Source organism: Perissodus microlepis, chromosome 10 (assembly GCF_051167445.1).
Source record: "Perissodus microlepis isolate ML-2025 ecotype Zambia chromosome 10, ASM5116744v1, whole genome shotgun sequence".
Taxonomy (NCBI): domain Eukaryota; kingdom Metazoa; phylum Chordata; class Actinopteri; order Cichliformes; family Cichlidae; genus Perissodus; species Perissodus microlepis.
In genome coordinates this window covers 2,268,757-2,286,746 of record NC_140470.1, presented here as the reverse complement: position 1 = coordinate 2,286,746, position 17,990 = coordinate 2,268,757, and the positions used below count along the sequence as shown (strand labels likewise).

The following is a 17,990-nucleotide window of genomic DNA, read 5'->3' as shown; positions in this document are numbered from 1 at the left end:
TGGACCTCAAACTCCCCTGAATTTATGTCATGGATCGTAGCTGCTGATGAGAGCTGAATCTCAGGTTATGGCCCAGAGATAAAGCGACAGTTTTCACTTAGTCCACAGTAGTCAACCCCGAAAACAGTGCATCAGGTCAAAGTGCATGCTTGTTGTTTGCTTTTCACAATTGTATGTATGTATGTATATACACATATACATACACACACACGGTTTGTGGAGTATTCAAAGTATTCAAAACTGCTTAGTTAAAACATTTATAATCAGTGCTAATCTCAGGCTAGATAATAACCTGTAAAGTGAGTCAGTGTTTACTCAGTAAACAAGTAAGGTCAGAGAGTTTCAAACTCCCTTCTAAACTGGAAAGATTGGTGCACAATTTCGCATTAGTGTACCAATAAAGTAGGCTTCACTCATGCCATCAATAGGTCGACTGTCCCACCAGGAAATAGAAGATTCTGGTGCTATGGAACTGTCAAAGATGTCTACACCGATTCCTCTTCTAGGGGCGTCTGATCCTAGTGTGGTTTATCCTGTCTACGAGAGGCTACTGAGACAGAAGAAAGACCCTACACTGACATGACAATGTGTGGCCGGGCTGCTTTGACTGCACTGTATGGGAGGTCTTTGAGAGTGCTGACATTAATGATCACACTACACATGTGACTGATTATATTCATTTCTGTGTGGACTCTGTGGTCCCAACCAAAAAGATTAAATGACGCAAATGACAACCCTTGGGTGTCAAACAAGTTCAAAGACCTTATAAGACAAAAATGCTTTCAGGAGCCACAATGATACAGACGGAAGGGACCTTTAAACACATTAAAAGACTGATTATGGCAGACAAGTACAAGTACAGTTAAAAGACAGAAGGCACTTTGTCATCAAGAAAGCCCAGAGATGCATTGCAGGGTATTACTATAACAACCAATGTCCCGCATAAGGATAAGGGATAGGCTTCGCTTGACCTGCATGGTCGAATCTGAAGATTTTTAGATCATCTCAGTCTTGTGATACTAAATATTTAAATTTGGAAAGTATCCATAATTGTTCCTGTTCCTAAATCTCCTAGACCTTCAGGTCCCAAAGACTTTAGACCTGACCTTGCATCACTGGTCTTGTACATGGGATCATAAACTTGGCATCAAAGAGACCGCTGAAATTTGCCTACCAACACCGTATGAGGGTGATTTATTGAACTATTTTACGTATTGCACACGCTACTTGTATTTGTGGCCATTTCCCCGCCTTTTAACTACGAGTTGGGTTAAAAAAAATTGATCTTTAATTGATGAAAATTGGTCTTTAAGTCTGACGTCATTAGCCGTTTCCAAGTCCAGATCTTATAAATGGACTAAACTTCAGTCAGGAGAACAACTGAGATAATCCATCCACAATACGAGGTTAGTCATTAATATACTGCTGCATGGGCTGGGCTGTAGTTACATCCTAAGGTTTTAAAAACTGAGCTTTAAAAGTAACAGTGGTAATAAAAACCGAGAGAGGCCGGCAGTGATCACTGACTGTTTTTAGGGGCTTGTTGAGATTAAATACAACAAGATACAAAACATTAAAACATGTTTAAAACACAACAGCCTTATTAAACGCAGAGTAGTTTGGACCCAGAAGCAGGATTCATCACATCATCACTTAAAAACCGGATTGTGATATATAGCATGGAGGTATCCCATTGATATAGAGACACCAAATCTCAGTATTATTTGAATAAAATACTCTGGGAATACTACAAACAAGAGGGTTAAGCTCATGTACCATCATCCTTCAGGAAGGTTAGCTGAGCAAACATACATGAAATCAGTGCAACGAAGAAAACCATGCAACACTGGACACACTTAGCTTGACAGAGCATATCACAAAATGTTTAAAAAAAAAAAAAAATCCCAATATATCGTATTGTGAGTCAAGTATTGTGATGATATTGTATTGTGGGGTGTCTGGTGATTCCCACCTCTACAGTTTTACTGAGTATTTTAACAGATAAAAGGGAAACAGAATTTTCACTTCTGTCTTGTTTAGCTTTCGAGATCAAGGATTTCCTTGGTAGTTAAACCAAAGTAGGAACTTTACTTTCAGACAAACTGACAACTTCCACAGGCTCCCCTCAGGATTGTGTTTTCTCTCTTATGTTGTTTATTCGGTACACCAATTCCTGCACAAACACTACTACCACTTCAGTGAATCTCTTACATGATGGAAAGGAACAGCATGGACCAGATCCGGACCACTTCATTAAATGCTGTGAGGTCAGACCTTGTTCTCAACACAGCAAAGATTTCAAGGGGCAACAATCATCCCAGCCCACTATCACCAAACAACGGATCCAGTCTGTGACTGAATATCAGTACCTTGGGGTTATTCTTGACCACATGTAAAGAACTTTTCAAGGAAACTTGTATCTTTCAACGCGGGCTCTAAAATGCTCCACATGTTCTACTGTGCTTTTACTGAAAGTGTTCTGACTTTCTTAATCTTTTGTTGGTTTGGAAATCCCTCTGAGGAACACTAAAAATCTGTAAGAAAGACGGTAACAGCATGAAGTGAATTGCATTACAGAATTAGGAACGCATTTATAGTTATGGTGTTAGATGTAACACAAATACTGTTGTGGATGACGAGAGGCATCCATTTGCCTCCTCTTTTAAAGTGAAACCATCTGGGTGGCGCTATTACCCCCTGTGCTTACAAAACACAGGCCAAACTGTAATTTATTCCTCACGGCACTTAATAGAGCATTTGTAGAAACAGATGTAGAGGGTACCAATAACAAGGTTGTTGGATCAATCTCCAGTCCATATTTTGAAATATACTGAACCCCAAGTTGTTCCCAATGCATCCATCAGGGTGTGTGTGAATGTTAAGAGCGCATAAAGTGTTTAGGTATAGATAAAAACAGGGTTTGGATGCATTTGAATGGGTGAATGAGGCTTGTAGCAGAAAGTGCTTTGAGTGCTCAAAGTGAGTGGAAAGGCACTATACAAGTACCAGTCCATTTACCATTTCAATTTTTAAACATGGGAAACACATACGTTTCCCAGCTAGTTTGGACAAATCATCCTGTAAGGTCCAATGAAAGGGATGGGATGTATTGTATGCTTTTATGTTTGTTCTTTGTTGGTGTTAGGGCTGCCACAAACGATTATTTTGATAGTCGACTAGTCACCGATTATTTTTGCGATTAGTCGACTAATCAGATCATGCATCCATTGGACGTAAAACGTACAGCTTATTGCACCAGCAGCATCTGTGATACAGAAAGAATAATAAGAGTAATATTAAAACTAACTAGCTGCCGCCATTGCTGTAAACTGCGCTGGGCCGCGCTATGAATTCTGGGACAGAGCTACTTCTTCTTCTTCGGGGTTTAACGGCAGCTGGCATCCTTGTACATGCAGTGCTGCCATCTTCTGTTTCAGTCCGTTATTACACTCTTAAATCCTACTACTTATTCCTGCGTCTTTTGGGCTCTTACAAAGCTTCAAACGACGCGTCGACTATTAAATCAGTAGTCGACGATTTTGATAGTCGACGTAATCGTGACTAGTCGACTAATCGTGGCAGCCCTAGTTGGTGTATGGAAATGCCACGTGGTTTCTGCAATCAAATTTTCTCATCATGACAAAGGTATTTATCCATCTAGGTCTCATGTGGTTAAAATGAATGTGCATATAGCCTGCATTAAGAGGTCATCATCAGGGTTTTTTTTAATGAGATCACAGATAAACAAGAGGACCCATGTTAATTAAACAAATACAAAGGAAAAGTATTTTAAATGAAATCTCTGATGCTTTTTAGCAATTTATGGCCCAAACACAAAGCCAGTTGGTTTCCACTGTAATGCAGTAACTGCAGACGATTAAGAGACAGAAAAACCCAACTATTTGCATGGCCAGAGTTCACAGATAAGCGTAAACAACAAATTGGTATACTGATCCTTTAAAGAGCAAGTAATGTGCGTATTTAGCTGCAGTTTAAGTAAAAGATTTTACTTACACACCACCCTCAAAAAACTGCATATCAGAGACTTGTGGTTTCCCAAAGTAAAAACAAAAATACCCAGTATACAGGATAAGATTGGAATATGTCGATAGTACTAAAATGAGGACGTAGTTTGAATCATTCCAAATTGCATTATCAAAGTGTCCATCTAAACGATCCAGCACCTATCTGGGGGAGAAAAGAGTTACACTTAGTGGTGTAAATACATTATATTGTCTGTCATTTCACTGAGAAAAGAAAATCTAATGGTGCATCAGTAACACCCACGTTATGAATCCCAAGAATTTGCAAATGTCAATACACATTTGCGAGGTTTAACTACCATGAAGTAATAGTAGTAGTAGAAGATTTAAGTTTGAGGATTCATTTTATGCTGTAGGTTAACTCCATATTTTGGTTCCTAATGTTCAGTTTAGTGGTCTGAAGCAGGATAACAGTTGAAACAAGTCCAAGAGGTTCCTGCTGCACACAGACCTCTGGCTCACTGAAGCGAGGAAGTGTCATTTATCTCAACCCTAATAAAGATATTTGATATACCCAGCCAGTAAACACTGACGGGGATTTGTCGGTAGGAGACTTAGTTCCGGTTTAAGGTAAGTAATCACAACGAGAGAAGCCTACATGTCAAATGAATGAAAGCACGGAATTTAAAAGTCTTCCCCTTAATCCCCGGGGTTGAACGGACCAATAACGCAGTTAGTCTTGAAATGCTTCAAATCACATTAAAGCAGCCGTACGAGAGCGTTTAGTGTCAAAATAATGACACGCTGTATGCTGATTTTACTTAGCTGTCACCTGCGTGCTGACATAACGCCAAGTTAAGTTACCATTAGCAGAAGCATTACTAGCTTTGTACATAAATATGTAGAAAAATAATGCGATATGGCAGTACCATGAAAAGGCTAGGCTCCAAAAGCCAAACACCGACCTAACTGGTTTCGGCGTGTCTGGCGAGTCAGACACACTTCCATTTATTTCCAACGGGCTAGCTAACTGCAAGCTAGCAACTGCTAGCTAGCTAGCCTGCCAGGCCTGCTGTGGACCTCCGGGCAGCAGTTACAAACTAGTACATAACACAATATGGGAGCCCGGTCCAAGTTTTCCCGAGTTCACCTGAATGAGTGTGATGACAACGAAAGCTCATGGGATTTGCATTTACCTGCTGGGATGTGAGCTCCACATGTAGGGCTCGAGAGGCTGAAGCTCCAGAGTTGGTGACAGAGGCGGCGGGGATAGCAAGAACCCGACCGGTGATGGAGTTCATCCTCCTGTCGGCATCTAGCAGCAGCCCCTCATTCAATAAAGCATCCCATCTCAGACATTCACGACACTTGGCTAAAAGTTGACGAAGTTCCGGAAAACTAACAAAGACATGCAGACACGAGTGTTTCTGTGAGGAAAGCGCTACAACAGCTGTCAGCTAACCAACAGGACGTAAACAAACTCTCGGCTATTTCGCTACGTTCGGAAATCCGTCTACGGAGAGGAGGCGCGGAACTTCAGTTGCTGATTGGCTCAAACCAATATCCGTCACGTAAAGGCGGTGCCTGGTCGTGAAAATTCGCGTTTCTATTGGCGGTATCATCTGTTTGTCTCCCTGGAGGGGACGAGCATCCGTTGAATTCTGTCAAAGCTGCAAAATATGAGGAAGTTGTATGGTACAGCGTGACATGCAGGTGACAGTTTAAACGGTAGCACTGATCTCATAATCTCTACTGGTACAAAGACAGCCAGCGACCAAAGCATTTAAAATGTATATGCAAACTGATATGAACTTTTTTCGCTAACTTTCAAATCATAGACAGTATAATACGAATACACAAATAGAGACAGGAACCAACTGCACCTGCGGGTACGCGGGTAGCTTAGGCAATGTAAAACTTACACACATATTTAACATATTAGCAAATTAGTCGATGTTATATTTGTTAGGCCTCTCTTAACGTTGCGTGCCAATTTAGATTCTGGTCTTGTGTTTTGCGTGTAACTCAGTAGTGTAAAGTTGAAATTCATCTTTAAGTACGATGACTTGTAAATCCACCACCTACATGTGAGCAGCACAGTCAGTTATTTCAGCTTCATTCACACTGACTGCAGAACATTAAGCAACCACTAGGGGGCTGCATCAGCCACATTAAATAGTTGCGCTTCTACAGGGCCAGGAGACTGAAGGCTGCAGTCAGATAACGACCAAAAATAGCTCCTACCCACGTTGTCACCTTGACAAAAAAGCGTTAAAATGTAAAAGAACTTAGGGAAAATAAAAATGGACGTTTTCGATGGACTAGTCATACACTTGATGTGTTCTTATTGTTTTTTTTTAATAATGTTGAAGATGTTTTAATAAAGTCATATAAAAGAGAACCAGTAGCAAAAAATAACAATAATAATAATAATAATAATAATAATAATAATTAACAAGGTTGTAATTCAGATAAATAGGAATACAAGGCATATAAAGTGAAATAATTGCGTTTTGCACTGAGATGTGTTGCTCCGTATCATATTTTTTTTTTCTTCCAGCTGATAAAAGGAGCCAGAGTAATTCCTGTCTTTATTAAGGCTTTCTGAGACTAAAGTCAAATTAACTAATGACCGCACTAAAAAGGCCATAAGAACAAGTATAACTAACAGAAACTGAATAATGAAAAACCTTAAATGAACTTTGCTCACAGGCTTTATTCCTCAAACATTTTCAGTTTCACTTCTGAAAACAAGGCAACGACTCCATAAGCAGTAGATACGTTTATCATTCCGTTGTAGGTTTAACAATTTCAAAACATGACATACACAAGAGTGTATATGGTTAGTGCATAAAATGGAAAACATACAATTAACATTTACACGATCTGTCACTTTTCATGTTGATTGTTTTTAAATGGGGTGGAATAATCCTCAAAAATATTCAGTTCAGTTTTATTTGCATAGCACCAGCAGATGTGGAAGCTAAAGTTTAAAATGGTCCCAGTGGTAATTAGCAGCAGTAGGAGCTGTAACCCTGAAATTGGAAGAGTGGCTCCAGAAAACTCCAGGTATAACATCAGAGGTGTCGGTCCAGAGGAACAGACAAAATACGGAGTCCTGAACTCCCAGGTCTCTGGTAGAGAACGCGAGCTTGAGGATCACATCTATATCACCTGCAGGGAGGGATGAAAGGGAGTTTTTTTTTTCCTCCCATAGAGGTAAATTGTGGTTTCAGAGGTATACTGTATGGCCCAGCTGGACTTTGAAAGTTTTTGCTGATAAGAGAATTGTGGATACTATTAAATGCTCTCCAGCCAAATACTGTTCAAAACAAAGCATATATTTGGTGGGCGTGCTCCCTACACAGCACATACATAAGACTCCGATTTAGTAAAACATTGACACAAATGTGGGAAAGACTTCCCACTCTCGGTCGTTGTGTCCTTGGGCAAGACACTTCACCCGTTGCCTACTGGTGGTGGTCAGAGGGCCCGGTGGCGCCAGTGTCCGGCAGCCTCGCCTCTGTCAGTGCGCCCCAGGGTGGCTGTGACTACAATGTAGCTGCCATCACCAGTGTGTGAATGGGTGGATGACTGGATGCGTAAAGCACTTTGGGGTTCTTAGGGACTAATAAGGCGCTATACAAATACAGGCCATTTACCATTTACTTCAAAGACACACCACACTTTTTTTTTTTCTGAAAACTTACAAAAGTTTAATTTAAACATCAGCAGAAAGATTATGCTACTCATCACACAGACAAGTCTCGCTGCTTATTGCTTGCAAATCCATTGCACAGGTATTACACTGCTCCATAGTAGTCGTCACAATGCTCAAACCAGTGAAAATTGCATCTGTAAATTCAGCCAATTCTGTTACACTTTATTCCCATCGACATGACACACGCTTGCTTATTTTAAATGATTCCCCTGAAAGATTTTTTATAAAACTCACTGTAAACTGGAATCATCAAACATCAGGATTTTCACCCACAAAACCATTTTATCCTTTTCAACTACAGCTCAAAACCTTCCAAGACACTTAAGTTACAAGAAATCACGTAGTTTACACTGCATACATTAAATGTATCCACCCAGATAGAAACCCTGTCACCAGTATGAACATAAAAAAAGAAAAAGAAATAAGCCAAGCAGAGCAGTGCCTGTCTTGGGGGGGGGGGAAATCTTTGAGACTAAAACCTCAGAGGGTGATGTAAAACATCAAAAGTGCACCAGAAATATTTGTTGAGACAAATGCACTAAAATAGGCATTTCCTTGCTACAGAATTCAATTAAGACTGTAAGGCTTTTCTACAGTCTTATGTGTTTGTGCATTCACCATACCTGGTAGAATTCCTTCACTTTCGGCCTTTGTACAGCAGGAATCACCACATGTCTGTGGACATCATATGTCTTTGGCTCGATTAATCTTTGGGCACTACCCAGTGATAAAGTGGTACCTTTCATTTGCATTGTTTGTGCGTTCAGCGTGTAGAGTTGTAAAGGAGCTTAGGAAGAAGTCCTGCAAGTTACCTTCTGGCTCCATCTAGTGGAGCTTAGCGACCACTGCCTGAAAGAAGCAGTTAAAACGTGACACCCAAGTTTTAAAAGAAAACTGGGAGGGGGAAAAAAAACGCACTGATGAGGCACTGTGGACAACCAGACAAGAGCAGCTGGGAAAGGCCACCATTCATTAAACCTGCCATTGCCTGAGAAAGCACTATGCGTGTGTGTGAGATGGCGCAGTGAGCAAAGGTTTCTTCAGTAAACATGCAAAATGTGTCATCTGCAGTCCAGAGATAATCTAGGCACCCAGGTGCAATGACGAAGGTGACGAAACGAAGACGAGGCGAGGGGTTTGGAGATGCACAGTTCGGGCCATTAGCAGCGACCCGTCATTTTCCTAGTGGATGTGCAGGATGTCACTCTCTTTCAGACCAAAGCGGGTCTTGTACTTGTCAAAAAGGCACTGGAGGGACTTGATGTACATTGCATGGTAGAGATCCACCGTTTCCTCTGATGCATCCTCAATTTTTGGCACAGTGATTGGCTCCCCAACTATTAAAAAAAAAAGAAAAAAAAAAAAGAACACAGGAGACAAACAGTTAAAACTAACAGCTAAGCAAATATTGACTGTGTCCTATGAACTGTTTGGTTGGTCACTGTCCTACAAAAACGTTAGTAACACAGCCATGTCGAGGTCAGAGAAAACTAATCTATGCCGTACAGCCAAAGCAAACACGAGACAAACTTGCCTATGGTAGTGATGGGCTTGGAAAAAGGCACAATGCCCCAGGAGCTTCCAAAGAAAAGGCATGGGGCAAAGCCCAACATCTTCTGTAACTTCTTTTGCAGAGACCTCCAGACGGTCCCCTCGTCGAAGATCACCTGCTTGTAGGCGTCGTTCTCGCCGAAGGAATAGACTGGAACCAGATCAGCCCTGAGGGAACAAAGCAAGTGACTCAACACACCTCCCCGACCGTGTAAAAGAACAACACATCTATGCGAAACATCTAGAAGACATAAAAGGTCATTGAGACTTATTTGAGAAAAATGTCAGTTAATAAACAAATATTTGTTCACTCTCCTCTTGCTGAAGCTTTGCAGACTTGCTGTTGTTCACATGACCAGAAATATGTGGTTTTATGGTTATATTACAATCCTATCTGTGAATCTCCTGGTTTTAAAAGCAGTAATAAGAATAGAGTTTGAAGCGTTGCACACGTGTGATAACCACCACGCAGCGCTCAATAATCGACGTTCCTTACATGTCTCTACTTGCCTGAACGGCCAGCTTCAGTTTACCAAATATTCAAAAATAGCCAACAGGTTTGGATTTATGGTGCAACGTGCAGATCATCAGGAATCGGTGCAAGGAACACAGACAGTTTGTGAAAAGCATTCAATGTCCCTGTGGGGAGGAGCAGCCAAGTTTTTGTATAACAACTGTGGAAGGTGTTATGTGATCGGGAAATTTCTTAAATCCACCCTGATCTGTAACTAAGCTAGAGTCTGAATGTTTGCAGGGGCCGTTTTTAGACCACAGAATCAGTCGTTTTTAGAGAGATTTTTTCCAGCTGTTTGTGAAAGATTAAATCTGGTTTTCCATCCAGTATTTTAGAAGAAACAATCAGAGCATCAATCCCTTTGACCAAAAATAAACAATAAATATATTTGTTAAAGCAGACACTTGTTTTGTGACGACACAACACGTTATTGCTGGTTGCAACTTCGTCTCTATTTCATAAGCACTGAAACAAAGCCTTAGAAGTTCCACAAAATCAATCCAAAGTGACCCAAATTCACATTTGAGGCTTACATCAGCTGCTTTGCTAGCCTAATTGTAACGAATAAAGGTCTGCATAACTGCATGTCTTTTCCAGCGCGTTCTAAGCTTCTTTGGATAGGGTGCACCCACTGATATGATAATCCTCGGCTGTATTTGTGAAGGAATGGGCTTGTTTGGGCTGGTGAGACAAACCGAGGGCCCTTCACGCTGCAGTCTGTCTCATTAACGCATAGCCAAGGGGGGGGGGGAGCTCAAACTGCCCAGCCCCTGAAAGTGAACTATATGTCACGAGGAGCTGAGCAGGGACAACACTGCACATTCATAAAATGATTTAGCAGCTCTCTCTTTGCAAGCATGTGACCTTTCTGGGTATAATAATCTAGGATTTTGTTATTCCCGTGAGGTGCCGCAGCTCAGGGAATGACATTTTCATGTTCAACAACATATTGTGCGGGTCAGTGAAAACCACACGTGCTCTTGTGTCTGAAAATGCGCAGCCGACTCACCCTTTCCGCAGCGCTAGCCTAACGAAGCCTTTACGATTCTTCAGGGTGACAGAATTCAAGCCGGATGTGCACTGCAGAGACTCGGCTGCCCCTCCGACAACGATAATCACAGCATTTCCCGTCCCATTCTGTGACAACAGGTAGTCGATGGAGTTCCTGTTCACAGGGCAGATACCTGTGGGGGGGCAAAATGTAGGTAAACTGCTCATTACAACTCAGAGTTTTAGGTCTCTATACGAGTTACACACCAGCCTTTTGTATGCTTTCTATACCATATTGTGCATTAGGCAAAATCCACCAATATGCAGAAGAAATGTTAAACATTCAAAAAAAGAAAACAAGAACTTATTCCACATGTAAGGGGCAAAGATGAAGCCTGAAGAGCAAACAGGCCCTCCAAACAGATGAAGCTCAAAATCAGTCGATCGATGTCAACTGAAGCCGCAGCAGGACAAAGGTCAGCTCTCCCAGTGCTAGTTATCACTTATTTTGACATTTTAAGAATTCAAACAAGAATTTCTGGCTTCTTCAGTCAAATCTCACCTCCAGACATCAGATAGTCTCGCAGGACGGGAAAACGAAAGTTTCCTGCTAGGGTTGCAAGGGAAGGCTTGATGCCAGGGAATTTCTTAGAGAAGCCTGTGGCCTCCGTCCCAAAGTTGCAGAAACCACCAAAACAAAAGATGCCGTGGGGATGGTAGCCAAAGATGTAGTTCCGGCTGGGCAGCAGGTCGTGAGTTTTAATTAGCTGCAGGACAAAAAGGACAAAGAGTGGATAAATAGTGTGAGACCGATTCTCATACGAGGACAAAAGTTTGGTGAACATGGATTTATTTTTCTGCTTTTATCATGCATCAAACGGATAAGGTGCAAAAACTGAAACAGACTTTAGACGAAAACTAAAGCCACTGTATGATAAATGTGATTAAAGGTGGAACCCCCCCCCCGAAAAAAAAAAAAAAAAAAATACTGAAATGAGACCAATGTTCAGCGCCATAATAGCAAGAATGCTAGCCTGAAATGGTGTGTTCATGCTTTTGTTCAAGAATTTGTGATATCTAATAGCTTACAAGGGTCAGATTCACCCTGGGCACTTTTATTCTAGACCACTGCGATGTGAACTAAATGGCATTTGGCTCGAGGTGCTCGAAGCTCAAAAAGAAAAATTAAAATTGAAGCATTCACCAGCAGCGCATGTTTCCAAAGATCACGGCCTGATTACTCAACAGTTTAGGAACTAGCTTCTCTTTTATCAAACTTTAATCACCAACCATATTTCTGTTCAGCAGAAGCATCCTGTAAAAAGAAGCTTGTGACATCATCTGAACTGTAATATTTGCTAGCTTTTTGTTTGTGACTGAAGGAAAACAAACAAAGATAGTTCAATTATACACAAAGCAATTCATGAATGAGAATCCAAGATAGTAAAGCAAAGTCCTGAAATATGAAGAACATAAATGGGTTCCAGTAACAATGTTAACAATATACGATTATAGCTGTATACTTTAGTGATTTTCAATATGGTAAATGGCCTGTATTTGCATAGTGCTTTACTAGTCCCTAAGGACCCCAAAGTGCTTTACACATCCAGTCATTCACCCATTCACACACTGGTGATGGCAGCTACATAGTAGCCACAGCCACCCTCAGGCGCACTGACAGAGGCGATAGTAAACATTGTTGTAGGTATATTTTTTAACACTACATGTGAACATGGATGTGTAGATAGCCATTATTCATCACACACACACACACACACACACACACACACACACACACACACACACACACACACACACACACACACACACACACACACACACACACACACACACACACACACACACACACACACACACACTATGATGTATACTGCTTTAGTAAAACTAAGACACTCTTATCAGCCACACAGCACATACAATCATAAAATTAGGATCCAGTGTGCACCTGTTCAGGCTGACAGCAGTGATGTGTCAGCATTATTATCAAACCCATCATTGCACAATAAAGCTGTAAAGGTGAACATGGCCCATAAGAAAAGTGTGCTCTGATGTGCAGCGCAGACTTGGATCCATCACAATGTGTAAACAAAGCTCCATTAGTAGCTAGTCCAAAATAACAGTTGTGTAATCACATTAGCACAGGAGAACCCATTCAAGCTCTCCATGGCAGCGCAGGAGACCACCTGGCATATGTGGAGGATTACAGTGGGACTAGGGCAGCAAACACAGCACTTAACCCCTCGTACAGATCCAAGCAGAAGAAAAGAGAAGGAGGAAGAAGAGAGTCACTCGTTTCAAGAAGGAGCAGCAATAATATAAAAGAGTACCTGATTCTAGTATTGAAGCAGACTTGCACATCTATCCGTGCAACACATTTCATAACAAGTCTCACTTCGGACTTCCTTCAGTCCTCACCTCAACTTCAGTGTTGGCTCGGACTTTGACCGGTTGTTTCCAACTCATAAATCATCGTCAATACTCGCCCTGTGACTAACTCATGTATTTGTAGATAATTTCAGGATATTTTGAAGTACAAAAAACAGTAAATCCCTCACTTTGACTGTGAATGTAACAGCTTCACATGAGCGAATAACTAATACAGTGGCTTCATCTGTGTTAAACATGAGGTGGTGACGTCAATGAGAAAGGCCCAACTACAGTGAAGCATCTAGATGACAAAGAATGAATGCTTGGTTCATCACCCTGGATTTAGCGCTCTTTGTTCTCAAGATCTGACCGACTTCAACATATTTGTTTAATAAATAAATTAAATAAGTAAATATATATTGCTCCTGGATGTTAGAGAGTGGAACGTTGGCCCTGTATTTTTATGACTACTGTGTAATGTGTAAGAAGACAGCTATCCTCCCTTTAAGCATGCTTTAACCGTGACTTCTTGTGTGACTGTATAGTGAGGAACAGCTACTAAACATCTGTACCATCCAACACAAAGCCCTTTAGCCTGACCAAGGATTTTATTGTCCCCTACACTGCGGAGTACCTGATGAGAGAAAAGCTTAGCACTGCTCCTTAGACCTTCAACTGGGGCAAAGTCTGAAGCCAACATCATACCCTCATCTTAATCAACACAGGACAAGTAAGAGTACAGAGCAGATGGCTCAATGCAGCCCTGATAAGCCTATCTGTAATGTTAAACATGTACACAACTAAACACATTTCACACAGGAGCCGCTTCATCTGACATAAGGGAGATGTTTAGGACCCATTTCCTGGAGTCCTGGCACGACCGTCGCTCTGCAAAGCTCCAGATTTCCCTATATTACAGATGAGTGCATCAGCAAGGGAGCATCACAAAGATGACACATTCACCCACCCTGATTGGAAAGTAGTCTCGGAAATACGTCCACACTGTCCAGTTCCTCACCCAGGAGGACCTCCTGCCACCTGAGGAGAAAGTTACACGAGTCACTCAGAGCATGCGCACAAAAATAGAACTAACCGTAATTTTTCATAACAATTCAACCTCAGTTTTTTATTATACAGTTTATTAATCTATAATTTAGTTAGTTTTGCCCGGAAGTGCAGAGTGACGTCTTCAAATATTACCCAGTCAAAATAATCCGAACAACTATCCTCTCATTAAGATGCTGAGAAATGAACTGAATATGCCTGATTAATAAGTTTCCGCACTACCCAAAATTCCCTTGAGCTCTACGTTTACATGTGCTGCCATGCTGGGGTACAGTAAGGCTGTACACGGCAGAGCACTGTGCTGAGCTAAACCAGCATGCTAACATATAGCATGCTAACATAAGCTAAGCCAGTAGTCTAACATGCTAATGTATAGCATTTTAGCATGCTATACTTTAGCTAACATGCCAATCTATAGCATGTTAGCTAAAGTACACATTTTTAAAATAATGAAAAAGAAAAAGAAACTCTTTAGCCGGATTAAACTGTCATTTCAAAGAATTTGGCACCAGGTGGGCAATTCTTTGTCTATGACTCAAGGTTATTATAGTTAACAAAAACTAAACTAAAAATTAAAACTAGATGTGGAAAAATGTAGTTAACCAAAATGAAAACAAAAACTAAACTTTTGAAAAAAAAAAAAATTAACTAATGAAAACAATTTGTGAACTTGTAAAGCTTATTAAAATAAAATAAAAGGCAGAGGAAATAGCATTAGTCTTAAGCTTTTCTGTCACCGGATGCAGAAATCCTCATCAAACGCGCCTAAAATCTCAACATTGTCATTTCACAAATCTCATTTTGGTTACTTCAAATAAATGAAATCATAAAAATAAAATCAAGAATTATAAGCAATTATTTTAGTTAAACCGCCACAATAGTTCACAGTGTCAGAAAGTCTCTCATTAAGACCTATAGTCCGGTGCAGCCAAAACTCAAACCATTAGATAACAGTTTGTTTTTTTTAAATTGACATCTTTCATGGCTTGCCTTGTTTTGGGGTGTTCCAGTCAAAAATAAGCCAGGCTATATAAATGGCAGCAATCAGCCAGCAGTCAGTGCAGAAGATGTAGATCAGTAATGCAGTGCAGGCAACACCTGGGGGGAGACGGGGAAATAGTAACTAAAGTTAAACCTGAATTCATCACAAAGGGTTAAGGTAATCCATCATCAGGGTGTAATCACACGAAAGAAGGCCAACAAGCCATCAACGAGTGTGTGTTCACTTTAAAGACTGATCTGACCTCCTTTACTTGTGACACTAATAAGCCAACTCTCTCACTCACCCAAGGCTAAGAAGGAGATGACCCACTGCATCACAGAGATCACCTGCAGATGCTTCTCCATCTTGGATCTGCAGGGCCATAACCCTGAGGGGAGGTCCTGCAGAGCGGAGAGGATGCTGGAGCCAGTGCCTTGAGACAAAAACAAAGCAATGGATCAGGTACAAAAACAGCAGGAAGAGATAAAGATCACGCAAAAAAAAAAATCTAGTCAACATTTCCCAGAAGAAATTCTTGCCTAGAGCTGATTTGAGTTAAACAAAGCCAAAGGTGGACATCAATCAAAACAAAGAGTTAATGATTTACTACAGAACGGATTGCACCGACCTGTCCTACATCAATAATACAGTACATTTCCAGCGAGTCCAAAACTACACAGCCTCAGCTACTCACCAGGCTGAAAGAGTGAACCCACGCAGCTACGTGTGAGAAAGAAGCGCAAATCAACATTAAGAAGCAACTAACGTGAGTCGAGGCCGTGTCACAGCGAGCCAATAAGAAGCTCTCGCACTTCAGGAAAACGCTGTCCTCTAATCCCATCTGTCCTCACTGAAAATAACCTGGTACCGGGGCTCGGCTGGTAATGCCTGCAAACTATGATGCTAGGAGTCGTTGAGACTATCACAGCTTAAATGTGTGGCAGAGAAGTTGGCTGGAATTCAGCAGTGATGGTTAAACCAGCCTGCTTAGAGCTAGATCAAACTGGTGGGTAAAAGCTGAAACCAAACAAACAGTGTGATCCCCTGGAGAACAGGGGGCACAACAGGGGGGCCCACGTGCTTGGCTTTCAAGAGCCATCCTAAACCTAAACAGCTAGAATTATTGGACATGCAAGTAGTCGCCTCTAAATGCAAACAGCACAGCGTTTTGTAATTAAAACAATAACAGGCCCACATATACACATCAGCTTGTGTTTGTATAGTTTCTAGTGTCCATTTAAGCTATGAATCATATTTGATACACAGAAACCAAATGGCATGTTTAGATACAGTGACACAACAGGGAACCCCCACTACCACTCCTCCACCCCCATTCCCACAATAACCCCACGAATTATGAGAGTTTGTGAGAGGTATGGTCACGTACATTCGTGTGTCATTATTCCACTTTCAGCTGTCACTGTGTGGTTTAGGTTAAAAGCCCGAGTTTAGTTCCTCTCAACCAAAGACCATTCAGAGTTTCTTGGAAGCGTGTTATAAGTATTCACAGAACACAAATCAAACACAGTGATTAGCAAAATACATAATAGCAAAATTCTTAGACAGTTGAGCTTCTCCCACTGTGTCCAGATGAACAGAATCAACCTTTGGAGATTGATTTACCAGGATGATTGAGCATAGCAATATCCTATTAATTTCATTTCTGTTATCATAGTAAGTATTAAACTCCCATTTTGTTTTGCATACATTAAAACAAAACTCCAGGCTTGTTTGGGTTCCTATTCGTTTCCCTCCTTCACGCCCTTGGGACACTTTTGAAGACCCCAAATAACCATCTTACCTTTGATGACTCCCGAGTATGCAGCAAGTATGGTTTTCATAGCTCAGTCTTCTTGTTGGCTGATCAAAGTTCCCGAAAAACCTTTAAAATTATTTTTTAAACAATAATAAAATAAGTTAAAACATCAGGAGCTCCGAGCTTACAGCTCCGCTGTCATGACTGCGTTTAACAGCAGCTGACTGAAGAGTCCAGCGGGCATTTAATCAGCGCGGGGAGGAGCAAGGAGGCAGGAGGTAGCTGCAGGAGTCTGCGGACACCAAAGCGGAGGGAGGACTGCAGGTAACGTGGAGGAGCAGTGCTGCTGCTGAGCTGCTCTCTCTGTATTTATGAGGCCAGTCACGTGGGTCAGCGACCTGTTCAAAACATGCATTGACCATTCGTGCCACAGCTCTTCAGCATGCCTCATGGGACAGAGGAGCTGTGTACAAACATGTGTCCAGCTGTTTTATGGCCAGAAGCCAAGTAATAAACGGTCCCTTTCTCCTTATTTAAAAAAAGTGTTTTGTTTTTGTTTTTTTTGTTGTTGTTGTTGTTGTTTTGAGAAAGGAAGTCTGTTTTTAATCGAATTAAACTTTTATTCTTTATTATTATCATTTTTGTCTAAAATTATTTGTTCATAGCTATAAACCTTGTCGCAAAATCATTATGCTTTTGCGTTAGTTTTACTATATTTAAGCTGCTTTTTAATTTTTATTTATTTTAATAAAGCTGCTTACTTTATATCAGGGTCGTAGGTATTGACTGATGCCAAAAGCATCTCTTGCAAAAGAAGTTGCACCGGCCTTATATCATTCGAGAGATGTTGCACCCTCCACATACAGAGTTCAATGTTCTGTCTCCAAACTGCCAAAGCTAACAGTTACTCGCTTGTTTAAACGCAGTCGGGAACTATTTATAGCTGCGAATCATTTTCCTAAGATCTAAGATCTAAGATTTAAAGCATATGTAATCTATGTACAGTATTGTGCAAAAGTCTTGCGCTATATTCCTTTATA

At 41.0% G+C, this 17,990-nt stretch overlaps 2 protein-coding genes across 2 annotated transcripts in view; both read right to left on the bottom strand.

Annotated features, from left to right (window-relative positions):
* Positions 1 to 5,503, bottom strand: part of uvrag (UV radiation resistance associated gene) — a 93,892-nt gene extending 88,389 nt beyond the window's left edge. Inside the window, exon 1 of the mRNA XM_084941453.1 lies at positions 5,180 to 5,503. Within this exon, the coding sequence (XP_084797579.1) occupies positions 5,180 to 5,284 (105 nt within the window). The 5' untranslated portion in view covers positions 5,285 to 5,503. The remainder of the gene's footprint in view (positions 1 to 5,179) is intronic.
* A 1,005-nt stretch (positions 5,504 to 6,508) lies between these two features.
* On the bottom strand, positions 6,509 to 17,279 carry dgat2 (diacylglycerol O-acyltransferase 2). Its single transcript, XM_084941452.1, has 8 exons — positions 16,996 to 17,279; positions 15,499 to 15,627; positions 15,203 to 15,310; positions 14,115 to 14,185; positions 11,322 to 11,526; positions 10,779 to 10,953; positions 9,239 to 9,423; positions 6,509 to 9,041 (listed from the first exon to the last, which is right to left on the bottom strand). Exons 1-8 carry the CDS (start codon positions 17,033 to 17,035, stop codon positions 8,887 to 8,889), a joined length of 1,068 nt encoding a protein of 355 aa, XP_084797578.1. The 5' UTR covers positions 17,036 to 17,279; the 3' UTR covers positions 6,509 to 8,886.
* Positions 17,280 to 17,990: the final 711 nt, after the last annotated feature.

Excerpts from the sequence above, each read along its gene's own strand:
- dgat2 (XM_084941452.1), bottom strand. The coding sequence starts at position 17,035 with ATGAAAACCATACTTGCTGCATACTCGGGAGTCATCAAAG. Across the intron at positions 11,527-14,114 it reads GAGACTACTTTCCAATCAGG|CTAATTAAAACTCACGACCT; the intron begins GTGGGTGAATGT and ends TTTGTCCTGCAG. Across the intron at positions 10,954-11,321 it reads AGACTATCTGATGTCTGGAG|GTATCTGCCCTGTGAACAGG; the intron begins GTGAGATTTGAC and ends GCCCCCCCACAG.